The 26,638-nt window shown below is 39.9% G+C and overlaps 1 protein-coding gene across 7 annotated transcripts in view; it reads right to left on the reverse strand.

Annotated features, from left to right (window-relative positions):
- LOC105491836 (GLIS family zinc finger 3) overlaps window positions 1–26,638 on the reverse strand; it is a 478,098-nt gene that overhangs the window by 450,402 nt on the left and 1,058 nt on the right. For 4 of the 7 annotated variants that reach the window (XM_011758533.2, XM_011758541.2, XM_011758540.2 and 1 more), the window contains exon 2: window positions 14,064–14,549. The exons of 1 other annotated variant lie outside the window; for it this stretch is intronic. In XM_011758533.2, the coding sequence (XP_011756835.1) occupies window positions 14,064–14,451 (388 nt within the window). In that variant the 5' untranslated portion in view covers window positions 14,452–14,549. Of the gene's footprint in view, window positions 1–14,063; window positions 14,550–20,474; window positions 26,269–26,638 lie in introns of those variants that run through there. 2 more of the 7 variants (XM_071077753.1, XM_011758539.2) reach the window with 2 other exon arrangements.

The following is a 26,638-nucleotide window of genomic DNA, read 5'->3' on the forward strand; positions in this document are numbered from 1 at the left end:
ATGAGAATTAAGGAGAAAATGAGCTCCAGGGCCATCATAGAAGGCCTTGCCGATTGTGCCCTCATCACGCGGCCAAGCAACTGAGCTCAGTGCAATGGCTAACCCAGAGTAAGTGCTCAGAAAGTTAGCCATTACTCTATTTTTCCCTTTCAGTTCTAATTGCCTACCTGACTGCACCAAAACCACTATTTTAAGCAAGTTGCGAGTGGCACTTTTAACTCAAATAGACACAAACACCTGCAACAATTTAATTGGCAGTGGTTTCTCTGCTTCAGCTTGCTGTTCTTTTCAAAATAAATATATACCAGACACTACACCACCACACATAGTAGAAATTCTGGTAGACATAATGTATCTTTCAGGAAATCATTCCCAATTGCCAAGAACCTAACCTTTTGAGGCAATCTCTGCCAAAAAACAAACCAACATCCTATGGAAATATTTAGGGCTGTGAAGTCAGCGCAACATGGGGTAAAAAATACCCACGTCCTGCTGGGTGTGCTTGGGCAAGTTTCTTAATCTTCTCAAGCCTCTCTGTTCTCTTATTTTCAACAGGAATACCTCACAGGGTTATAGGGGATTAAATTAAGATATATAAAGCTAAGCACAGTTCTAGAATATATAAAATGCTAAATAATTGCTAGCTGTTTTATTTTCAACTCTAGAATAACCAAAAACTTGTGTGTTTTATGTAATACACTAATAATCACTCACTGGCCCCAAGAAGTAATTTTACTATTAACTTACATGAGCCTAATCCTTTAAAGTAGGTTGAATGACTTGACCTGAAGGCCGTTAAGATTCTGAATCTAAATGTAATGAAACTTTCCCCAAATGTCAGGTGACCTGACATTCTGGTTCAGCCAGGATAGTCCCGTGCATAATTATTAATAGGGCCTCGTTTAAGTCCTGACAGTGTCCTAGTTTGTATAACAAATTATATGATCACCCTACCTAAATAAAGTAAAATCTTTAGATGGGAGATACAGGTTTAAAATACTTTATTTCACCTCAGTGCATGGGTACTGTGGTTTATATTTTTTTCTCTTAGTTTTTGAAGTAAACTGAAAATATAGAGCTTTTAGGATTCTAAATTCATATATCAAGTAGCTTTTCATACTGCCTAGACTGGGGAGTTATGACTAAGCTGTAGGCCTTTATTTCAAAAGACAAGTCACAAGACTGAAGATGGAAGTGGAGCGAGGCGTTCTTGTGCAGCGCAGTTGCTGTGGTTTTTAGAGATCTATACTACCTCACAGGGATGTGTAATCAAGAAATGACAACACTTTACCTGCCCTACCAGTTTGCCACATAAAATGCATTTTCCCACCAGGCATGGTGGCTCATGCCTGTAATTCCAGCATTTTGGGAGGCTGAGGCAGGAGGGTCACTTAAGCCCAGGAATTTGAGACCAGCCTGGGCAACATAGGGAGAACCCATCTCTACAGAAAAATAAAATAATTAGCTGGGGATGGTGGCTCAAGCCTGTCGTCCCCACTACTCGGGAGGCTGAGGTGGAATCATCACTTGAGCTCAGGAGTTCAAGGCTGCAGTGAGCTATGATGGTGCCAATGCACTCCATCCTGGGTGACAGAGCAAGACCTTGTCATAAATAAATAAATAAATAAATAAATAAATAAATAAATAAATAAATAAAATGTATTTTCGTATTTATCATCTAACTTCAACCTCAAAAGCAAATGCCATTTTCTGTTCCACCATCTCACGTGTGCCAGAGATTTCCACGCAAGTGGGTGACTACTTGACAAGTCAATCCACCTAACTTGAAGGTTCTCTGATGTTCACTCTCCTCCCTACTTAAGATCCCCAATCTCTGTCTTTCTCAGCTTCTTGACTCCAAATTTCCAAATGCTCCCATGAATCTGAAAAACCTGGTGCTTGGCCTTCTTATCCCATTTCGTACCCTGCCCTGCACCTCCGTTCCACCTTCAGGCCATAATGTACAGCTTTGTTCATCAGCCTCATGAAACCAAAGAAAAGAGCATGTCCTTGCACAGGACATTCTCCTACTCCAGGACATGTGGCCGAGTCTGCCTTTTGCCTAGACTCTGCCCATTTGTGAATGAGGATAATACATTATCCCCCATCTTCCAGATGAGGAAACTGAGGCAAGAGGCCTGGTACCTTGTAAAGGTCACCATAGTGGTAAAGCCTGAACTGGACAGTGGGTCTTGGCTCCAATGTCTATGTTGTTTCCCTATAGCAGTGCTTCTTGAATGTCAATGTGCACTTGCAAGGTCAGTTACATAATTTGTGGGGACCAGTGCAAAATAAAAATGCTGCGTCCCTTGATCAAAAAGCAAGAAAGCAGCTTTTTCCTTTCTTCTTAGGTCTCTCTCTCTGGACTTGTTGGGGTGTTTTTTCATTTGCTACTGAACATTGATTGGGTTCCTTCTGCACAGGGATACTCTCAGGGCAAGTGCAGACCCCCAAAGGTGCCCAGAGCCTCACTGGCAATTGGGCACATGGGGCACACACACCCCACCACACCTTCCTCATACCCTCCTGCAAGGCCCCATCCCTGCCAGAAGCAGAGGGTGGCAGTGAATACTGGGTGGAAGTGGAAGAGTCAGTGCTCATCCTGGCATGGGATGAGAACACGCATTAACTGCTCCAGTGTACCATGGGACTTCACTTGCAAAAAACAGATTCAAAAACAAAATTATTAAGAATGTCAAGAAGGTGACCACAGAACACTAAACCCTAAGCACAGGGCACCCCTTCTGAGTGCAGGACCCTGTGAAGTGACTACTCACACATCCATGAAGCCAGCCCTGTGCACACGAATCACTTGGGAATCTTGTTAAAATGCACATTCTGATTCAGGAGGTCTGGAGTGGCCCTGTGTATTTCTAACCAGGTCCTGGAGGAGGCTAAAACTGCTGGTCCTCAGATTATACTTGAGTAGCAAGCTCCTACACCACCAGTTGCATTTTGTAGCTTGTTTATTATGTCAGATCCAATTACAAACTTTTTACGACTTTCATTATTCAAATAAGGCAGCCATGAAAATAAGCACTAAATACAAGTCACCATCCATTGTGTCTTTAAAACGTGACAAGTCAGAAGTGGCAAATCTATTCACATTCATAGTATCTGCCTGCCTGGGTTTACAGACTTCATATAGATAAAGGTATGGAAAGGTGCTTATGCATATACCAGTCTCACTCAGGTGGCCACACAAAAACAGCTGCCTAACTCCTCCCGAGTAGACAACGCTCTCCACGCTCAGAGGGGCCAATTGTTGAAAACTGTCAAGGAAAATTTTCAAAAACAGGAGTAAGTGCCCATTTCCTCAGCTCATGGATGGAAACGACAGCTAAATGGTTTGAGTTTTTAAAAGTATACTTTTTAAGGAATGGCAGCACCCTCTATTCCAATAGAGAGAAGGAGAAAGATTTCTCCGAACTCCTATAGCAAAAGATCTAAGATCGTTGGGTCCTACTCAATGTAAAACCACACAGCACATAAAGAATGAGATTGGGCAGGGCACAGTGGCTCACACCTGTAATCCCAGCACTTTGGGAGTCCGAGGTGGAAGGATCGTTTGAACCTAGGAATTTGAGACCATCCTGGGCAACACAGGAAGATCCCCTCTCTACAAAAATTTATATATATATATATTTATCCAGGTGTGGTGATACACCCGTATGGTCTCAGCTACATGGGAAGCTGAGGTGGGAGGATCACTTGAGCCCAGCAGTTCAAGGCTGCAGTGAGCTATGATCGTGCCACTGCACTCTGGTCTGGGAGACAGAGCAAGACCCAGTCTCTATAAATAAGTAAGTAAATAAATAAACAAATATTTTTAAAAAGAATGAGATCACCAGCAACCTGAGCCTTGGTGTCTTCATCCCTAAAATGTGGCCAGTTACACTTGCCCCATCTCACAGGATGCTGCCTTTAATCAAATTACATGAGATAATCAACATGAAAGTTTGTGAACTACAAAGTACTCTATAAGTCCAAGTCCTTTAACCGCCTTAGAAAATGCTACAGGTTGGCCAGGAGCAGTGGTTCATGCCTGTAATCCTAGCACTTTGGAAGGCCAAGCCAGATGGATCACTTTGAGCTCAGGAGTTCAAGCCCAGCCTGAGCAACATGGAGAAACCCCATCTTTACAAAAAATACAAAAATTAGCCGGTGGTAGCACGAGCCTGTGGTCCCAGCTACTTGGGAGGCTGAGGCTGGAAAATCGCCTGAATCCGGGAGGTGGAGGTTGCAGTGAGCCCAGATAGGGCCACTGCACTGGGCAACAGAGTAAAACTGAAAGAAAAGAGAAGAAAAGAAAAGGTAAGGGAAGGGGGAAAGGGGAAGGGAAGGGGGAAGAGGATGGGGAAGGGGAAGGGGAAAAAGAAAATGCTATAGGTGACTCATGAAAGTTACATTTCAGCTTCATATCCTGTACCATTTCAAGTGGGGAAGGGTATTAACGGAGTAGATTATTTTACAAGACTGACAAATCCCCTTTTATAATTGGAACAAATCATGCCTGCGATTGAGTATCACTTGGAAATCCATCATCAATTTGATAGGTACACGGCATCAATAAATCATACAAAGTGGACCCTGTGTAGCTCAGAGAGCAAACAAAAGTAAACATTGTGTTTCACCTGACTTGTTGGTGAGACAAAATGAAAACTCTGGCTACTTCAACTGGAATAATGCCTTTGGTCTTTGCTGTTTGGTTATTTTTGGAACCTTTTATGGAATATTAACTTTATTTGCTCTAATTCTGCAGGAAGCCACATTGGAAGTGCAAGAAAATATAAATGATTAAAAAGCAGAAGTGAAAAAAAATAACCAAGGATTTTGCCCCAACTTTCTTTAGGTGATACATTAACCGCATCTCTTCAAAACTGCGGGACCCCAATTGTCACTCTTATCCCAGTTCTAACCGTGTTGCATTCAACACGGTACACAACCAGTGTTAGCAGACTTTTTTCATTGTCTGTTGTTTTCCCAGGGATAAATCTAAGTAAAGGAAATACTTTTCCTAAGTATAGGAAAGTAACATTTTAAATCAGTGTCAGTATTGTAAATGTATGATGTGGCAGTGAGAAAAACACACAGTTAGCTAACCCACTGACCAAGCAAGCTCGAACCTAAGCTCTAGATTAAAACCAGTTGAAATAGCCAACCACAAGCAGTAAAAAATAAACATGAAATTTGATGTATTATTTAAAATGCATTAATTTTTCGACTTCCCAGGTTCTCACGATACATTATCTTTCTTAAACCAGGTCTTTACAAGAGACACCAACCTTAAGTGACACAAAAGAGTTTTTTAATCCCAATTAGTTTGGTGTCCTCTGTTGATATTATTCTGTCTTTTTTTCCTGACCAACAATAATGAGTAACCCACAGACGCTAATGAATAACTAACTCTCTTTGTCTCCAAGGACAGCAGAGCCCAGCAAGAAATGTCAGAAGCCCTGAAGTAAAATAAAACACTCTTCTAATGAAAATCTTCCCAATTATATACTCCTCCGGGTACTACAAATGTAAAATTGTCTTAAATATTTAAATAGTTGTGTCAAATGTGCTTCAAGTGGGGATCATAAAACTGATTTCCCAGATGCTTTGAAAAACGCATTTCTACCAGTCTAATTACAGCGAGTAACTGTTGGAGCAGGAAGTAGGGGAAATAACAATATAACCAAGATCCTTCACACACAAATCCTAGCGAAGCTAGTAAGTTGCCAACTGCACCCTGTCCTCCCTGCTCACCCAGTGGCTCAGATAAATAAGAACACATTCACCTCCCCTCATTAAAAATTTACATGTAGTAAGTGATCAATTTTAAAACTAATTTCTATTATCTTAGAAATATAAAACTAAAAGTAACTCTTCTTTGTCATAGAGCAAATAAAAATACACGATGTTTCTGAAAACACTGACAAGTGTGCAATAAGAGAGTGTGAGGAGGAACTCGGTAACATATTTTAATTGGAACTCACTATCTTTCTCTAATATATTTCCTAACTCTGTCCGTGGAAAGGGCTTACAAGCAACGACATCCCACAGTCAACAAGAACACCCTTTCCACCAGTTTTCCAAATATTCCCCACTAAGAGGGACTTGAGCTTCTTGGGAAAATGCATGATTCCAGGTCTGGGGCATGCAAGTACACGTGAGCCTAGAACATCTTGTTATGCCTGTAAGCATGGAAGTACTTAATGGGACCATGACATAAAGACACAGTAATTGACTTCAAGGGGTTCCTACTGGTCAAATTTGGGACAATTTGAGCATCACAAACAATAATGATGGTAATGAATTATAGCACACTAATTTTAAAAAAAATTCATGAGTGATTCCGTAGTGATTCACAAAAAGAGAAGGGAGAGAAGATCCTCTCTCCAGAAGAATACCAGTTAATAAACATAGCAGGAATAAAAGAATCAGAAAATCCCCACTATGCAACCAACCATGTAAAAACTGATTCTGACAAGTATCATCAATGGATGCTATGAAAGATTGTTGGAGGACAAGATATTTGCACAAGATTACTTACACATTTTGAAAGAGAATTGTCCTTCACAATACAGAGATCTGGTGACACCACCTTAACCAGGTGATCAAATATACCATCACAAATACTAGAAGGAAGCAAAATTCAGTACTTCTGGGTATAATGCAATGGGTGATACACAAATCACCTACATGGTATTCTTGTCAAAAATGTTTAACCTGAATCCAATCATGAAGAAATGATCAGACAAACCAGAGTGTGGAAAAAGACAACTCACCTGAACTCTTTAAAAATATCAGCGTGGCTGGGCACGGTGGCTCACACCTGTAATCCCAGCACTTTGGGAGGCCGAGGCGGGTGGATCACGAGGTCAGGAGTTCAAGACCAGCCTGGCCAAGATGGTGAAACCCCGTCTCTACTAAAAATACAAAAGTTGCCGGGCATGGTGGCAGGCACCTATAATCCCAGCTACTCAGGAGGATGAGGCAGAGAACTGCTTGAACCCGGGAGGCAGAGGTTGCAGTGAGCTGAGATTGCGCCACTGCACTCCAGCCTGGGCGACTGTGCAGCCATCTCGAAAAATATATATATATATATTTATATATAGTTATATATTTTTGTATTATATATTATATACATATATAATATATACATATATATCAGTGTATTTTTTCATGAAACACAGAGAAGGGTAGAGGAACTGGAAGAAAAAAAAGAATAATATCAACAAAGGACACCAAACTAATTGGGATTAAAAAACTCTTTTGCGTCACTTAAAGTTGGTGTCTCTTGTAAAGACCTGGTTTAAGAAAGATAATGTATTGTGAGAACCTGGGCGGTTGAAAAATTAATGCACTTTAAATAATACATCAAGTTTCATGTTTATATTTTACTGTTTGTGGTTGGATATTTCAACTGGTGTTAATCTAGAGCTTAGATTAGAGCTTGCTTGGTCAGTGGGTTAGCTAGCTGTGTGTTTTTCTCACTGCCATATCATAAATTTTACAATACTGACACTGATTTAAAATGTTATTTTCCTCTATCATTCCTTTACTTAGATTTATCCCTGGGAAAACAACAGACAATGAAAAAAGTCTGTTGAAGTAGGCTAAAGAGATATGACAACCAAAGGTAACATATGATCTTTGATTAGAAAAAAAAAAACAGCTATGAAGGACATTTGGATAATAAGTGGGGAAAGAAAATAATAATTTATATCATAATATTAATAATACAAGTAGAATGAAATAAATAATATAAAATTTAAATATGGATTATAATTTATTTATATTTGAGGCATAAACATAAATACATATTATATATGTATTATATATTATATATGTATTTTATATATTATATTACATATGTATTTTATATATAATATATATTACATATGTATTATATATATGTTATATATATATATATATATCAGCATATTTTTTCATGAAACACAAAGAAAGGTAGAGGAACCAGAAGAAAAAAAAAACAGAATAATATCAAAGGACACCAAACTAATTGGGATTAAAAAACTATTTTGTGTCACTTAAGGTTGGTGTCTCTTGTCTCACTCTGTCACCCAGGCTTGAAAGCAGTGGCACAATCATGGCTCGCCACAGCCTCAAACTCCCGGGCTCAAGTGATCCTTCCACCTCAGCCTCCCACACAGCTGGGTCTACAGGCACATGCCAACACACCCAGCAAATTATTTTATTTTTTGTAGAGAGAGGGGTCTCACTTTGGTGCCCAGGCTGGTCTTGAGCTCCTGGCCTCAAGCCATCCTCCCACCGTGGCATCCCAAAGTGCTGGGACTACAGGTGTGAACCACATGCCAGCCTGGACTGTATTTTAAAATGTAACTATATACAAATAATACTTTGAAAGTTAAATTCCTTGGTTATGATTAATATATTTTGGTTATATTACATGAAAGACACTGGCTTAGGAATTTGGAGGTGAAATGTCACAATGTCTGCAACTTACTTTCAAATGGTTCACCTTACTTGAGAGAGATAAAAGAGGCAAAATGAAAACAAAAAACAAAAAAAAAAAGCTAAATACAGTATAATACTACACAAAACAGCATAAGGCCAGATCAAACTTCAAAAAAGGATGAATTCGGCATCAAAGAATGAATTGTATTTAAGAAATAAGTTATGCGATGACTGGTTAATTTAAATGGGAATAGCTGGGCAGGGCATCTGGGAAAGGTGTTTGAAGAGGAACAGATCTAGGAGGAGTCCTTCTTTTTGTCTTTTGCCTTTTGTCCTCTTCCTTCCTCCTCACTCTTCTCAGAAGGCAGACTAGATAGCTGGATCTGGAATGAGGCAGATGTTGTGCAATCTAGAGGAAGACTAGAGAAAGCTCCATGACCTTGGACCAGAGAGAGCGGAGTGGCCAACCAATAGCGGCAAGCACCTACTCCAGCCTTCTCTGTGTAATAAAAATAAACTCCTACAACAAAAGTTCCCAAATGTTCTCAGTTCATGGCATGCTCAGTGTTTCAGTAAGTTTTTCATGGTACCCCTAGGCCAAAAGAAACACCTACACTTGCATTTATCAAGTAGTTAGGTATAAACAACTCAATAACACGTATGTACTAACAGCTTACTAGTTGTTTGAAAAAATAATACAAATAAATTAAAAGAAAAACAGTATTTTTATTTCATTCTTAAATAACCCCAAATACTAATGGGATGTGTGTTAAACTGTGCACTCTAATGTTTCTCAAACTTTGGAGTAAGATTGGACACCATTACCCATTCCACGTTGATTTCACTTAGTATTTGCTCTTTTAAAATTGTGGTAAAATATATACAGCATAAAAGTGATCATCTTAGTCATTTCTAAATGCACAGTTCGGTGGCATTAAGTATATTCACATTATTGTGCGACCATCACCATTACCCATCTCCAAAACTTTTTCATCTTCACCAACTGAAACTCCATACCCATCAAACGCTAACTCCTCATGTCCCCTTTCCCCCAACTCCCAGCAACCACCATTCTTTCTGACTCTATGAATTTGACCATTCCAGGAACTTCATACAAGAGGAATCATACAATACGTGTCCTTTTGTGACTGGTGCATTTCATTTAGCATAATTTCCTCAAAGATCATCCATGTTGTAGCATGTGTCAGAACTTCCTTTCTTTTTCAGGCTGAATAATATTCCATTGTATGTATATACCACATTGGGTTGCTTCTTCCTTTTGGCTATCATAAATAATGCTGCTGTGGACATGGGTGTAAAAAGTACTTGCTTCTTCTAAATTACAATTCCTGAAAACGGAGCTTCTCAAAGATATGATGTCACCAAAAGGAACATAGCGCAATTTACTGTTGAAACTGTCAACCTCCTCAACCTAGCAGTTTGACCGGTGTCCAAAGGATACCACATATCCCTGTTTCCTTCTAAATTTAAAATACCCTGTGACTCCCCAAGTTCACAGTGGCACTCCAGTGACCTTAATACACTGTTTGGGAACCACAATCCATGATGTTAAAGCCACTGTTATTTGAGTTTTCAACTGAGCAGAACTCAATTTTTAAATAATATAAACATTAATATCAAATGTATACTTCTCATGAGCTTTCCATCAAAGATTCTTCAGTCTTCAAGTCAGATGCTTGTCTGTGTAGCAATTCTTAGGTAACTTAAATTCTCCGTATACAGCTCTACTGCTTCCCTAAGAGTTGCTATAATCATTTTTAAAGCTTAGAAAATGCCTTTTCTTAGCTGCCATGTAAACTGTACCTTGCCCCAAAGCAATGATACTGCTTTGGTTAAAATTTATGTGTCAAATTGACTGGGCCACTTGGTGCCCCTATATTAGGTCCAACACTACTCTGGGCATTTCTATGAGAGTGTTTTTGGGTGAGATTAACATTTAGTCAGTACACTGAGTAAAGCATATTGCACTCCCTAATGTGGGTGATTCTCAGCCAATCAGTTGAAGTCCTGAATAGAACAAGGTTGACCCTTGCCCCCGACAAGAGAAAATTCTTCCTGCCTGATTGCCTTCCAACTGGGACACTGGTTTTTTTCTTGCCTTTGAATTCAAACTGAAACATCAGCTCTTCCTGGATCTTGAGCTTGCCAGCCTTCAGACAGGGACTACATCATGGGTTCTGCTGGTTCTCAGGCCTTCAGACTCAGACTGCAATGAAACCATTGGCACCCCTGGGTCTCCAACTGACTGACTCTCCCTGTAGATCGTGGAACTTACCACTCTCCATAATCCAAAGGGCCAATTTCTTACAACAAATTTCTTTATATATACATACACACACACACACACACACACACACAAATATACACATATAGATATGTATCCTATTCATCTATTTCTCTGGAAAACCCTAACTAATAAACCCACAAGAGTCCCATGTTCCATCAGTGTCCTCAAAATGGATCCAAACTCCTTGGCACATCATTCATGGCCCTTCCTCTGGCTTCTGCTGATTCCTCTCCAGCTTCATCTCTTACCAGGGTTTTCTGTACCCCTGTCCATGTGGAACCAAGTGGAAGTCCATGAAATGCACCAGGATTTCTCCCCTCCAGGTTTTGAGTGCATTTTTCTCCCTTCCCAGAATAAGTTCCAGACAACCCCTCCAATTCACACATATGCGTGCTCACACACACACACATACACATAGACATACACACAGGACATGCACTTTGCATGACTGCAAAGCTAGCTCTTCCCCTTCCAATTATCTGCCTATATAGCACAGGCCAGAAACCCTTCTATGTGGCCATATCAATCTGAGTGTATCCCTACTGGAGTCCTTACTGTACTGTTTTGTTTGTTTTTGTTTTTGTTTTGAGATGGAGTCTTGCTCTGTTGCCCAGGCTGGAGTACAATCTCTGCTCACTGCAACCTCCGCCTCCCAGGCTCAAGCAATTCTCCTGCCTCAGCCTCCCGAATACCTGGAATTACAGGTACCCACCACCACACCCGGCTCATTTTTGTATTTTTAGTAGAGGTGGGGTTTCACCATGTTGGCCAGGCTGGCTTCAAATTCCTGACTTCAAATGATCTGCCCGCCTCAGCCTCCCAAACTGCTGGGATTACAAGCGTGAGCCATCGCACCCACCTCCTGTGCTGTATTTTAACTGGCCATTTATTTGTATGAATTATCCAACTCCTTGAGGGAAAGGACTATGCTTTATTGGCTATTGCATCTCCAGAACAGTGGCTCACCCACAATATGTGCTCAATAATTATTTGTAGAGTAAATGATCAAAATTCAAACAATCCTAGATCACCACCCTCAACCAGTTATTGGCTTAGTATAGGAATTGTCAACCAAGACCTGGAAGAAATGATACATTCAGACACTTCTCGTACCATCTAGACCACTGATGGTATCTAAGCTCCAAAGCTAGAGGTGATAATAATACAGCTGTCCTCCACCCATCATTTGTGCCTATGCATGTCCCAACCATGCAGATCCAGGAGGAACACTGTAAGCTAGGAAGCTGAGCAAGGAAACAAAAAGCAACAGGGAAAGGAATCAGGAAGCAGCACTACTTCTGACAGGCATTTCAAGGTATATCGACCCTGAGAATTCACTAGCCCTTAAGCACATGAGGTTTTTTTAAAAACATGGCTTTAATTACAGCCACTTCTGACTGCCATCAAAGTTAGTATTCCCAAGCTCCTTACTGGCTGGTGCCTCTGAAGTTACTTACTCTTTCTAGACCTTAGTTTGCTTATCAGTTAAATAACCATAGCATACAACTCAGTGCTGTTTGAGGAATAACTGAGACTATGTATTGGAAAGCACTTAACACGGTGCCTGACATATGCTGTTATGATACAATAAAGGCAAGTTATTAATATTATCACCATTATTATTGTCAGTCAGGATTGCAAACACAAGTACATATAAAAGCAAGCTACAGTTCACTAGTCAAGCATGAGCTAAAAGGTTTTACCGGGCCTCAGCCCCTGAAAATCTAAACACCTAAATTTAACATGAGGGAACTTAGCTTGCCACACCATGGACATAGCAATCCGACAATGAGAAACCTATTTTGGATGTAGCCCCAGGAAAACTTTTTCCCATACTTATACTAAATATCAGTACCTCTAAGAAATAAAATGATTCAAAACTAATCTAGACCAAAAAAAAGAAGAAGAAGAAGAAGAATAAATAAATTAAGGCTGGGCACGGTGGCTCACGCCTGTAACCCTAGCACTTTGGGAGGCCAAAGCGGGCAGATCACTTGAGCTCAGGAGTTGGAGACCAACCTGGGCAATATAATGAAATCCTGTCTCTAAAAAAAAAAAAAATTAGCCAGGCGTGGTGGCATGCACCTGTGGTCCCAGCTACTTGGGGGACTGAAGCAGGAGGATCACTTGAACCCAGGAGGATGAGGCTGCAGTGAGGCCAAGATCATGCCACTGTACTCTAGCCTGGGTGACAAAGTGAGATCCTATCTCAAAAAATTAATTAACTTAAAAGGCGCATGTATGTTTAGTGCTATTGTTTTTTTAAAACCTGCCCATTTACACCAATCCAAACACAGAAATACACTGACACTAAAACAAACAACTTTTTGGCTACTTGCCTGATAGGAATCATTATTCATCTTAATTAACTGAATGAGTGGCTATTCTGAAGGTTGCTAGTAATTCTATTTGGTGGTGTAAGCATTTTTAACATAAACATTTAAGACGGAATGCTAAAACTACCTTAAGGAATATATAATTGTGCAATTTTATACAGCAAAGCTATATTTCACGTGGGGTACATGCTCTTTCTCTAAATACATACGTCATCTACAATATAACCTCATTAATTCAACATCAATTTCTAGAAATAGTGTGTCATTCAAATAACTTGCTATTCACCAACAATTATTCTTTAATTTAAAATATATGGTAATTCAAACGCTACTGAATTAAAAGCACATTCTCTCTGCACTTCAAATTGACCAGGTTTTCTAGTTCTCCACAAGCACAAAATACATCTTTTCATTATTCCCTTCTAGCTTGCTTCCCTCTTGCTGTATTATAAAAATTATAGGTTTTGCTCTTAAAGTAATTTTTCTTATCACTGATATGTACTGATTCTTCATTTTATTGGCTATGAAAATTTCTCCCTTTTTTTATCATTTTCCTTCTACACTGAACTTTTAGCACTGGCATAAAGACAGTTCCAGTCACTCTTCTTGTCCATGGCCTGGAGCATTCAGCCCCCAGGGAACCAGGACAGAGCTACATGTATCTGGAGGGCAGAATCTTGCTAAACCAGCATTTACCCTTCCACCACAACCACCCAGCCTGCCTCCCTATTTCTTATCTTTCTATCTTACTGTTACTCTGTTTCACAGTCCCAGGAGATGTCTCATACACAGCATTTACCACTGTGGTCCCTTCCCCTTCAATACATACACACCCACTCCCTTACTGAGCAAGCTATATATCATTATGAAACCATCAACTTTGACCCTGATACTGAATCATGTATTTTTCCATAGGATTTGCTGGCAGAAAATGGGATGGGGGAGAAAAAAATTGTTTCCATTTTTAAAAGGTCCCAGAAAAACAATCCTACCTTTCCCAGGATTTGGAGGAAAAGGGCTTCCAAACTCCTGCTGCTTTGGCTTTAAAGTATGTGACCCTGACATGCCTCCAGCCTGGGTGACCTGGAATCGCAGCTTCCCATTGGTGAGCATTTGTCTCCTGGGGCTTAAGGCAGGCAGATGAATGGGGCTCTCAGCCACGTTGTTCTGAGGAGCCATCCCTCCTCCTGAGGGCATCTTGAGATGGAGGTTGTTAGCAAGGCTTCCCATAGTGGGGCTTGATGTGCTGCCACAGGGCGAGGGGCCAGGAGTCCCGGAGTGGGCTCGGATGGCAGGAATGTGGTGGCCACTGACCATCCTAGGCCCCTGTGGGGTTCCCGATGTCCGGTGGAGACTCATGCTGCATGATCTTCCATTCATTCTGAAAAACCTGTGGCCAAGATGGTCAAATATCCAATGTCACTAATGACTCCTTTCAGGCAAAGTCCAATAAGTTATCCATGGTGTGGGTTATAAGCCTGTTTAAAAAAATAAATGCAGGCATTTTTAAAAGCAAAAATGAAAATAAGATACGGTGAGTTTTTCAACCTGTATATCATTCATATCAGGAAGAAAAGAAGCACTCTTAGCAAGATGGCCTTTTATGTAGAACAGGGTCCTCAAATACATGGCTCATTGGCAGGCACTCTCCCCTTCTGCATTCACGGTGGACATGGATTATGGATCACTGCATTGTTTTGTTTGCCACTGAGCCCTTCTCAATACAGCGCTCTTGGCAACTACAACAATCTACTGGTGCCAGCTTGCAAAACAAAATTTATTTTGCTCCCTGGAGGATCTTTCCATACTAGTTCATTTTTGCTACAGCAGGTCTTGGGAAACCCAAAAGCACCACCTACATGAGCTGTGAGACCAATGCTTCAAAGTTCCAGTAAACAACCACAAAGCAGACACGGCTTCTAAATGAGACTATGGGGACACTAAACCATCTCTGATTTTCACCTTAAGAGCTATCTTTTCATAGTCCCTAGATTCGAAAAAGATAAACACCTAGGCCTGGGAATACCACAAAATTTTCATATATCCATATATTCAAATATACATGGCAGCATTAGGGTATTGGTTCTATAATGATCCTGAGTTATGGAGACTGGAAGAGAATCAACACCACGATACTGTAACCTTCTACTAAAATCCTAGAAAAGAGAAGGGGTGTGCAAAACGCCATACAGGGAGCATAAGGAGAGAATGTCCCTTCTAAAAGCGACCTGTCCAGTATGTACATGATGCATGACACTCAGTAAATCTACCATAGTTCCATAAAGCTTCCTAACATTAAGGAAGCAGAACGAGAACCAAGAGAAGTACTGAACATGAAAGCAGGATGTCATCACCCACCCATGTGATGACGCCGGGTTGTAAATTACTGAAGAAGGCCCTTCCCTCCCTTGACCAATAGCTCCCCAAAATGTATGCAATGAGGTGGTAAAGTGCCATGGTTGTGCCACTACACCAAATGTATTATAGACACTGTCACAATCTGTCTTTTAGAGATGACAGTCATGGAAAGAAGCCAAAGCTCGACAAACACAGGAAATAAGGACTGAGTACAAAGCAGGAGTGATCAGATATCCTCAAATGGATGATTCTTACTTTTTGTGTATGATCCACTCAAAGTGTTGAACAAACATTTTTCAACTCAACTTCCAAATAAATTACTCCATAAATAATTGAGAAAAGGCTATCAAGGAGAAAAACTTTTTGTGAAGAGTTTATTTTTCTTTTTATTTTTAGAAAATCAAAAATATCTAATTTTAACTCAAGCACTATGCCTTCTGCAAAGTTTCCTGTGTGTGTCTATGTTGAGGAAATTCAAAAGTAATTAACAATACAAAATTTAGAATGTTTTCTTCGTTCTTAGTAATTCTCTATTTTCACTAAGAATTACATCAGTTTGTGACATTTAATACTATCATGCCATCTAGTCCTGGAAAACACTCAACCATATTCCTCTAGGTCAGGTCTCACTCCTGCCCTGTTCTCCCATGAGTACAAAGCAGGAGTGACCAGATAACCTCAATTCTTACACTGGAAAAATTCCAATGCTTTTTAGGGTACATTTATGTAGGAGAACTCCTGTGTGTCACCAGTCAGTATGCTGATCCATTCATTGGTAGATCATGAGCAATAGTCATTTAATGTCTCTGTACTTTGCCAGATAAAATTGGCCATCTATTTTCCTCTCATTGATAAAATAGTGTTTTCTGAGCACTCTGAACCCTGCAGAAGAAAGCACTTATTCAGCAGAAACCCCCCCGCCAAAAAAAGGCAAAAGAAATATGTCATATTAGCCAATTTTTTTAAATATTGTTCAACATGACTGGAAATATGAGTCAGTAAGACCACGGTCCAAGTGACAAGTGTCTGCAGATTTTCAGACTGTGCCCATTTCCAGGTTTTTAAAAATAAGGGAATCATTTTTTGGCAGCAAGATCATATACGAGCAGGAATTCTCATCAAAAACCTGGATAAAAACACATAAGTAGGTACTTAGCATTAGGCATGATCATTAAGAAGGTGAGTTTGCAAGAAGGAAAAATAATTAGAGCACTGAGAACTTAATTAAGTATCAGGCATTCACACCTGCCTGTCTTGCAATGAATATTTATTTCATTTTTTTTTATAAACTACACTCCTGTTTTAAATAGTTTTAGGTTGAAAGTAAGAACAACAACAAAATGTACTTAAATTTTATTACTAAGAAAGCAACAGCCAGAAAGTAAAGTGATTAATACCATAAAGAAAAACCAACAGGCCAATGGCATGTGAGCTGAGCAAAACCAGCCTCAAGACAAAAATAAAAGAAACTAAACATGAAAATATGGCTAATATTCCACTTTTCACATTAATTATGCCAACAGATTTCTCAAACATTAGATATTAGAATGTAAAAATAAATTTCATCTATTTATATAATATTTTGCATACTTTTTAGCTAGGCCATACGATCAATATATAATTCTAAGGCACTTGGTAAGAAAAAAGGGATAAAATGCTATTATAACTTTTAAGAAAAGCCCTCATAGAGTCTGAGTGAAATGGCACTCAAAAAGTCAAGATACCCGGGTTCTACTTCTGACAAATCATTTATAACTTCTCTGGACTTACAGTTTTTCATCCATAAAAGTTTGAGGAATTTGGATCTATTCACTATGGTCTCTTGAAATTCTGTTATTCCAGGCAATTTAGAAAAGACTATCAAGAACACCCATTTGCTATACTCAAGAATAAATATGTAGATTTTATACTTATGGCATTTAAATCTGGAGGGTAGACATGGAAGCAAAAAACAATAGCATTCTCTACTACCCCCATCAAAGTGAAAGCTGATACAAAGGCTTGCCCATCAGCAATGCGTCTATGGCAATGCTAACCATGAAGAATACATTTTGTCAAAAAGGTAAAATCACAACTAATCAGTGTCAAAAACTTAACTGATGGGATTCCATTGGAAGAGCACCTTTCTAGTTAAAAATCCAATCACAATATTCTAGTCAGCATTTTCTCCTCTGTTCTCCATCCAACTACTCTCCCCCAGGCTACCAACAACAAAAACAAAAGAAACAAGAAGAAGAAAAAGCAAGGAGCATCCAGAGGTAAAAATTTAGGATATTTTGGATCTGACATAGTGACATATTTAGAATTTTAATACTACATTGGTTCCTACAATGAAAATGTTAATTCTGCTAATATGAGTCAGCATGAAAGTTAATAAATCTTTCCTTTTGACCACTTTCAAATTCTTCGAACACCCTTCTGTAAATCAGGTCAGAGAGAAAATTACTTAACCCCTAAGGAAACTAAGGCACAAAACCATTTAGTAATTCCATGAGTTTTCTGAAAGAGCATGACTTCAATCAAAATATAAAATCATGACTCTACCTTCTACCCAAGGCTCCAGGCACTGCTTGTCATGGATTAAAAGATTAAACAAACGAAAAGCAATGTTAACTCATCCATTCCAGAAAATTTCAAGAACATGACTTCCATAATGCCTATTTACAGCCAAAGGCCCTTTCTTAGTAAATATCATTAATAGACTCATCTAGAGTCATAATTCATCTGATGAGCCAGTTAATTATTAATTTTCATACATCATTTCATTTCCTTAGGCTACATTTAGCCTTTGTTACATTTTCCATTTCTTATGCCACAAGCACTTCTTACTCTGCATAGAAAACCTGATAATGAGGCACAAAATACTGGCCAGCAAACAAACTGCTTCTGACTCTACTTCTTATATATCTGTCTAAGCTATCTACAATAAGAGTTTTTATTGATCCTTTTTATTTTTTCCCTTCGGGTTCATGACTGTATAATTTCATTAATGCCGCCTTTTCAACATCGCTGCCTTGATTGTTAATAGGCCCGTGCTATTCCCATGGGCTTCTCTTGTTACAGCTTTTGTAGCCAGAAGAATATAGAAATGAAAAGCCTATTGATAGATAATATAAGTTATTCTCATGCACGGCTGCAGTGTGAAGCACATTTTGCAATTCAATCAAGGACAGATAGAGCTGAATGTTCTTAGATCCTAGGAGTTCATTTAAATAAGCAGAATGTACCTTGTCCTAACACAGGTGACTGACTCCTCAGAAAAGATTGTATAAACAAAAACCAATCATGTAAGTCATTTTATTGGCAACAATATAAACACAGCTATATTAGATGTCACCAATAAATCAAAATTATTCTTGTCTGCAATTTTAACAAGAGGAAAGTGCAAACATGTGCCTGTGGAACTGGAGGATATTATAGAGGAAATATATTGGATGTGTACAATATTATTTCTCCAAATTGAAACTGGAGGATACTATATCATGATATGATAACCCATAACAAGGTAGAGTTTGATCATTTCTGTGGTTCCATAACTTTATTCATGAAACTAACAAATTCATAGAATTTACAACGGAAGTTACACAGAAACATAACTGAGATAATTCCTCATTATTGAAATGTGGAGGAGAAAGTTAGGGAGGTTACACCTAATAACTAGTATGTGCAGACCTATTCACTTGGGTACTCCCAAGGCCTAACGTTGTAATTCTAAGAAAATGAATATATTTATTCTGAACACCAAGATGTACAAATGTTACTTAAGCAATATAATCACCAACAAGATGAAATAAAAGAGGTTTCACTTATGAGTTATACCAATTGAAAAATATGAATACAATTTAGAGTCCTCTGCAGAGATTCTTCAAGACCATTCTTCCAAAGACCACTCAGAAAAGATAATGTAATGAACATGAGGGAGCTCACCTAATAGAAACTCTGACTTTTGTTTTATCCGTGAATTCAAACCCTTTGCTATCTAATTAGAGATATACATGTTTTAACTTTTCATTTTTATATTTTATAAAATGTTCTCAAAAATTAAAATAATCTTTTCTAAGTTTATAGAGTGAAAGGACTGGCCATATCACTTTAAATTTAAATTAATGACTATGACATTCAAAATATGAGTAGTAAATATGAACAGGACACAGAGGAAAGAAAGAAAGGAGAGAAAAGGAAGGGAGTAGGAAAAAAAGAATGACCACATCCAATTCAGGAATTTATACTCTTAGTCAATTCTCATTTAAAAATCAGAAGCAGCATTGAGAGCCTTCCATACAATGATAGTGGCTACAGATTGCTGAAGGAAATTCAGGACCTTCAGGAATATACTGCTGGAGGGCACTATTAAAAGTTCAATAACCTCTCTTAGAATCTACTTTCCACTCTTCAGTGCATCTATATAACTTTCATATCCTCCTAGTTTACTAAATGTCACTACTTTCAGTAGTAATTACTTAGAAGTGTTTCATTTACTTTGCCCCAGTCATTAACTCATCAATGAGTACAGAAAGGTCTAGAGAGCCATGGTCCTACCAAAAATGGCAAGGGAGAAGAGGAAAATTAGGGATTTTCTCGGTCAGCTATAAGAAATCCCACAAAATGAAAATGAACTTGGAACCAAAAAGATTTTTAAGAAAAACATAAATAGGTTCAGAAAGTACCATGTCTTGGGCCCATAGACTATAAGTTCCTACATCTACGTTCAATGAAGTATTCATTTTAAAGTAGTGTTTTTCAAACTGGATTGCAATTCACTGGTGGTCCATGAAATTAATTATTCAACAGAGAAAGCATTATTTAATGAAATAGGACTACTAGAATAAAATAGAAGCTATTGGAGTACATCAAATGTATTAATGGTGAAGTATCTGTTTTACTTCAGTTATTTGTAGGTATACCTATCTGCCCATTTGTATGCATACACGTCTTCTGGGTAAGACAAAAAATAAATTGTAGGGTGAGTCACAGTCAAAACAGCATAAAAGTCACTGTTAAAAAGCAGTGGACTATTTGGACTATTTGTCTACCCAAGTACTTACCAAGAACAGCTGGAGGTAGAGACAGAGTTGAACAGTCAAAGTAAAATAAATAATAAAATATAGCTGGAATGAAGAACAGAAAAGATTTAAGGGTTTGACATTTTTGGCTTTATAAAACATAAGGATTCAATGATACAAACCTTCATTCCTACCACTGCTATCTTTCACTGTGCAGTAAATATCAATTGATCAATTGTGCTCAATAAGTAATAATTGATCAACCAACTGACAGAATCAGGATCAAAATTACCGAAAATTTTGGATCTTCTTCATTGCAGTGGACAGGTAACTTTCCCTGGAATAAAACCCCCCTCTTACACTGCTAAAGTGGATAAAGTTTAAATTAACACACAATGTCTTTGAGAACTGAGTCTTTCAAAATGTGTTCTTAATATGAGTTAGCCATGAGATTCTGAAAAGAGGAATGTGAAATGGAAAAATGAACACATTCCCGATGATGTCACTGCTGAATTAATTACCTGAATTGCAAAGAGTGAATAGCACATGGCCAGGGTTTGAGACACAAAGGCTTCTTCTTCAGAAATATAAAAGTAAAATAACTGGCTGGAGATTTTTCTTTCAAGAAAAAAAAAAAAAAAAAAAAAGCCCATCCTCACACAAGAGGGTACATAGGGAATAAAATGTGGCAAATGACAAGAGCATTCATTATCCTTTAGTCTGTATAACTAACTACTCAGTCCACATGACTAGGTATTTGCAAGGCTAAAGATCACAATCCTTTAAAAAGGGTAACAAACATTTATCTATGGAAGATTCTAGAAATAAAATTTATCACTCCCTAAACCGAATACTCAGGCATCTTATTGTGTTCCCATCACATATGTAACTGAGTGATTTTTTTCCTTCAGCATGGTTATTGCATAAAAGTGACCAATGTAACTATTTCTGGCTGTTGGTAGACAGCAGTTTTACAGAAGTTAAATTATGTTCACTGACATCACTGCGGAAGTATGAACGTCCACAACAATGACTAGGCCCTTAACCAACATGACAACATATTTATTAAAAAGATTTTTTGAAAACCTCTGTGAATGACTCAGCCAAGTTACAGACAGAAGTGGAATCTATCGGTCATGCTGAAAAGGTTGGGAAAACATTAATCCATTTCTTCACACACAAGAATAACAAGAATTCATAACTAGCCCTAGCATCTGGTTGGTTTTCTGTGTACAATATTCAGCAGGCCTACAAAAGAAATTTGATGGAGCTGGCTTAGAACTTTAGAAATCACTGATATTCAGAAAGTCTGATCTCCTTATCATGGAGCATAGGACAGGTTATGATCTTGCACTGTGACATCATCTGCCCATCTGCAGTTCAGCAAGGCTTGCTGCACCTGAAGGAACGTGCAGTCATTCTTGTTCCTGGCTTTGAAGAGATCACGTCAGACAAGGCTGGCCCCACCAGCTTTCCTTGACTCAAGTCTGCCCTCAGCTACTGAGAACCTCATAATTCAAGTTTTACAAATTCCTTGATTTTCTTCCCAAAGTGGAACATGATCGCATCTTTGTTTCTGTTAATTCTACAAATTGCCTTAGAGTCCAGCTAGATGGTCTTTCCCCTCCTCCTTTATTTTGCTCTCTTTTCCCCCAAATCCAGATCCTACTTACCCTCTAAGCCCACTCCAAATACCCACTTTAGGCCCTCCTTGATCCTTTTTTAGTCTCTACAAATCTGACCTGTAAAATGGGGATAATGTAATGCTACTGTGCATAGTTCATAACATTACAGAATAGTAGGCCAGGCACGGTGGCTCACACCTGTAATCCCAGTACTTTGGGAGGCCAAGGGAGGTGGATCATCTGAGGTCAGGAGTTCCAGACCAGCCTGACCAACATGGTGAAATCCCCATCTCTACTAAAAATACAAAATTAGCCGGGCATGGTGGCACATGGCTGTAATCCCAACTACTTGGGAGGCTGGGACAGGAGAATCACTTGAACCTGGGAGGGGGAGGTTGCAGTAAGCCGAGATTGTGCCATTGTATTACAGCCTGGGCAGCAAGAGTGAAACTATGTCTCGAAAAAAAAAAAAATTACAGAATAATAAATGAGAATCCACATCACATGCTTAGCACACTGTTCAGTACATGAAAGGACCCTATAAATGTTATTTTACTCTACACACCTCTCTTTCAACATTCATAACTTTCTACACTGCATTAGTTATTTGCCCGTGTTTCATTTCCCTGTCTAAATTCTAATTTTATTGAGTTCTGGGGTTACAGATAGTTTATCTTTGAACTTTCCCCAGCCCTTACATGTACATAGATTGTTTTATACCTCTATATTTCTATTTTTCACCATACATTTATCATATATTTATGCTACATCTATATATTCACATACATTTATTCTATTTACATTGTTCATTCTGTACACTGATATTTCATACTGAAAAACGTGGCATAAGTGAAATACACAATTATACCCCACATCTATAATTTATTGCCTGAATAAATACAAGTGAGGTGTGACCATAATCATGAATCCCATGGCTTATGGAACCAGCTTAATTACAGTTGCAAGTTTCCTAGTCTATTCCTTTCTCTACTAGGAAAATGTAGCACAAAAATTATATTCCACTTTTCTGGGTAGGCATTTCATTCTTGCCTTTATCTTGGCCTACTGGTGAACAATGAAAAATCCCAGCTAAAAGTTGCAAATGAACAGTTCAGTACTGAAACCAGGCACTTTTTTTTTATTATTATGGGGGTTGCTGCCCCTCACCAAGGGACTGTGAAATACACTCTGGGTTGCCTTAGTGGAAGGAACTCCTCTGAATTTTCCTGCTCACCTACACTGGTGTCACATTAGACATTTCACTTGTGACTGTTTGGTCTCCCTAACCAGACTGTCATCAGAATATAAATATGGCTTCAGTTTGGTTAGTGTTTTTCCTTAATTCTATCATATTAAGTAATGCCTCACTAATTTCTGCAAGCCAGACTGTTTCCATCATCTTTAAAGGGGGAGTCCAAATTATTTGACCTAATAAAAGGTTGTTGTGTTGAGCGAAAGAAGCCAGACCCAAGAGTGCATATTGAATTATTCCATTTACATAAGATATTTTTTAAAAACAGACAAAACTAATCTATCTGTTAGAAACCAGGGCAGTGGTTACCTTAGGCAGAGGTGGTAACTGGAATGGAGTGTGAGAGATGTGTCTGGTGTGTTGATAATGCTCTGTTTCTTGATCTGGAGGCTAGTTATGTGGGTGTGTTCCACTTGCAAAAAAATGCATCAAGCTTAAGATAAGTGTGCTTTTCCATAAGGATATCTTATTTTATCTCAATAGAAAATTTGGCTTTTGTGTCAACTCCGCCTCAAGTAAGTGGGAAACTACAAAAGCTGGGGACTTGGGCATCTTTTAATCAAACTATGTATCAATGTCATTTCAAAGGTTTTGTTATGTGTGATCTTCCTTGAATGAGAATGGCAACAAGTTTTTTTAATCACACAGATTTCCTATGTGTCTTTTTTCTGCAGTCCTGATACAGTCTATGAACCAACCAAACTTAGGGAAAAGTAAAACAGTTAAGTCCTGTATTTCCACCTTATTTACAATATAATGCCCCCTACAGAAAATAATAATCACAGAAACACAGAAAATGACTTCTCCAGAGATGAGAAATGTGCACGTGATGCCACTTTCTCAGTTATCTCCTTCCAGAAGTACATCTTCTATAATCTGGAAGAAGAGTAAATTAACACTCCAACTCCAAAGATCAATAATTATGATATGAGAGAGACAACAGTGGAAAGAATAAACGTCCTTGGGCTTAATGTACTAGGAGGAAAGAACAGTCAGAGAAAAAAAAAAAAAGACCGAGAACACTGAGCTCTCTTCTGAAATGGCAGAAAGACCACTTTCTCCTGCATAAATGAAGGCAGGGCTGATACAAAACATTTTCTGGCTATTATTTAACCTCCCCTACCCAGCCTATTTTAGCTCAGTAGGAATTTCACCCACTAGGTGGACCTTGGAGTTCATCCACCACCCCAATAAAGATTGCATTATTTGAAGCAATGATCACTTCTTCCAAGCAAACCAACAAACCCTAGGTATTCAACCTCTGATAACCTGCCTACTACTAAGGAACTTCAGTGGAATTAGGGGATTAAAGATGCTGTCCCCAAACTGGCCTAAGGTGACCCAAGGGGAGAAGTTAACAGCAGCAGTTAAATTGATCTACTCATACTCAAGGATTACTCAGTCTTCTGGGCAAGAAAAGAAAGCAATTAACAAACTACCAATAAGGAAAGGTATTTTGAAAATAGTGGAAAAAAAGCCCCCTACCCTTCCTCTCAAAAGTAACGTCAGAGCTAGTCTGGCTTCACAGACAACTAGTGAAAATATATGAAAACTGCAGTACGGTTATAGATGATCCTTACACTTTAGCTTGTTCTCAATTGGAAAAAAAATGCACATAATGTAACACTCTCCTGTCTAAATTGCTTCAAACTTTCTCAAAACGACCTTCATCGTGGTGGATTCTTTTTCTGCAAACCTTTGCAGGTTGCACCTGCTTCACACAGAACCACTGGAAGCAAACTAGGAGGAGACAGAAGAAATAGGAAGGTTTAAACCAACACAAATCGATTTTGTACCAAAAAAATAAGAAGGTTTAGTCTAAAAAGGGAGGGCCAGTGAGAAACAAGACAGAGGGGGAAACAGACACGTCTGGCTAACTCCCAAGGTAGAAATCATGACTCATCAAAGCTTTCAGAAGGGACAGAACCAGACTTTGCATTTGTCTTGAGTTCATCTTCGAGCCAAGAAATGGTCTCTTAACTGGTAACAGAACTTTAAGGGTTTGTCCTGGGTCTGTAACAGCTGGCTGTGAGGTCTTGGGCAAAACCTTTAACGTCTCTGAGGCTCGGTTTCCTCATCAGTAGGTGACTCCAAGGTCCACCCTAGCTTTAATAGTCTATCCTTGAGATTCTCGGTCCCATACTAACGGGAACTGGTCCACTGGGGGGAGCTGCAGAACTTCCTTCTCACAAACTCCAGGGCCCCGGGGCCCCAACTCTCCGGAGATGCTGAAGTCCTCGAGGAAGGTGGTTCTGCCCGCCTCTCTGTGAAACGGGGCCGCGACTGCACGAGTCCTGTCTCTACGGACCCTGCTCCTTGAGATTCCGGAAGTAGCTCCCTACCCCTGCCCCGGGTTTAGATGCTCCAGAGATGAGGGCCAAGCTTATACCAGGGCAGACTAGCGGGGGGCTCAAGGAGGCACACAGAGCAGGGGGACGGAGACCTCAGTCCTCGAGACCGCTCCTGCCAAGAGGAGGGCAGGAGAAGTCGGGAGAGGTGCCGGGAGCCCGCCAGGCGGGGGAGAGGCGCGTGGGACAAGGCAGGAGGAGGGCAGCCCTTATCGGTTCCCTATCCCACTAGCTTCGCTGCCGGGGTCGGAAATCCAGGTTCCTTGGCGCGGAACTAGGGGCGGGTCCGGAGGCGGAGGCGACGGCGCCCGGCGGGGTGCGCGCGGCTGCGACCCCGTCACTCCCCCGCCGCCTCCGCCCCTAACCCTCGGCCCTGTGCGCGAGCGAGAGAGCGAACGCAGCAAAACAAAACAAACTAGTGCCGGCTTCCTGTTGTGCAACCCGCTCCTGAGTAAGTCGGGGGCCGAAAGGGCGCCGCGGCTGGGAAGTCCGGGCGGCCGGGACCCGCGCGCGCTGCCCGGCCCGGCCGGAGCCTGTAGCCCGGAGTAGCCATGGCCGGGCTCACAGCCCCCGCACGCTGGCCACCGGCCCCCGCCAAGCCAATGTCCTAAGCCTGTGGTTTCCCTTCGCTTCTCGCCTCCCAAACACCTCCAACAAGTCGGAGGGCGCGAACGCGGAGCCAGAAACCCTTCCCCAAAGTTTCTCCCGCCAGGTACCTAATTGAATCATCCATAGGATGACAAATCAGCCAGGGCCAAGATTTCCAGACACTTGGGTGACTTCCTTGTCCCCGAGGTGACTTGTCAGCTCCAGTGAGTAACTTGGAACTGTCGCTCGGGGCAAGGTGTGTGTCTAGGAGAGAGCCGGCAGCTCACTCACGCTTTCCAGAGAGCGACCCGGGCCGACTTCAAAATACACACAGGGTCATTTATAGGGACTGGAGCCGTGCGCAGGACAAAGTCTCCGAGACTGAGACATTTT

The sequence above is a fragment of the Macaca nemestrina genome, chromosome 14 (assembly GCF_043159975.1).
Source record: "Macaca nemestrina isolate mMacNem1 chromosome 14, mMacNem.hap1, whole genome shotgun sequence".
NCBI lineage: Eukaryota > Metazoa > Chordata > Mammalia > Primates > Cercopithecidae > Macaca > Macaca nemestrina.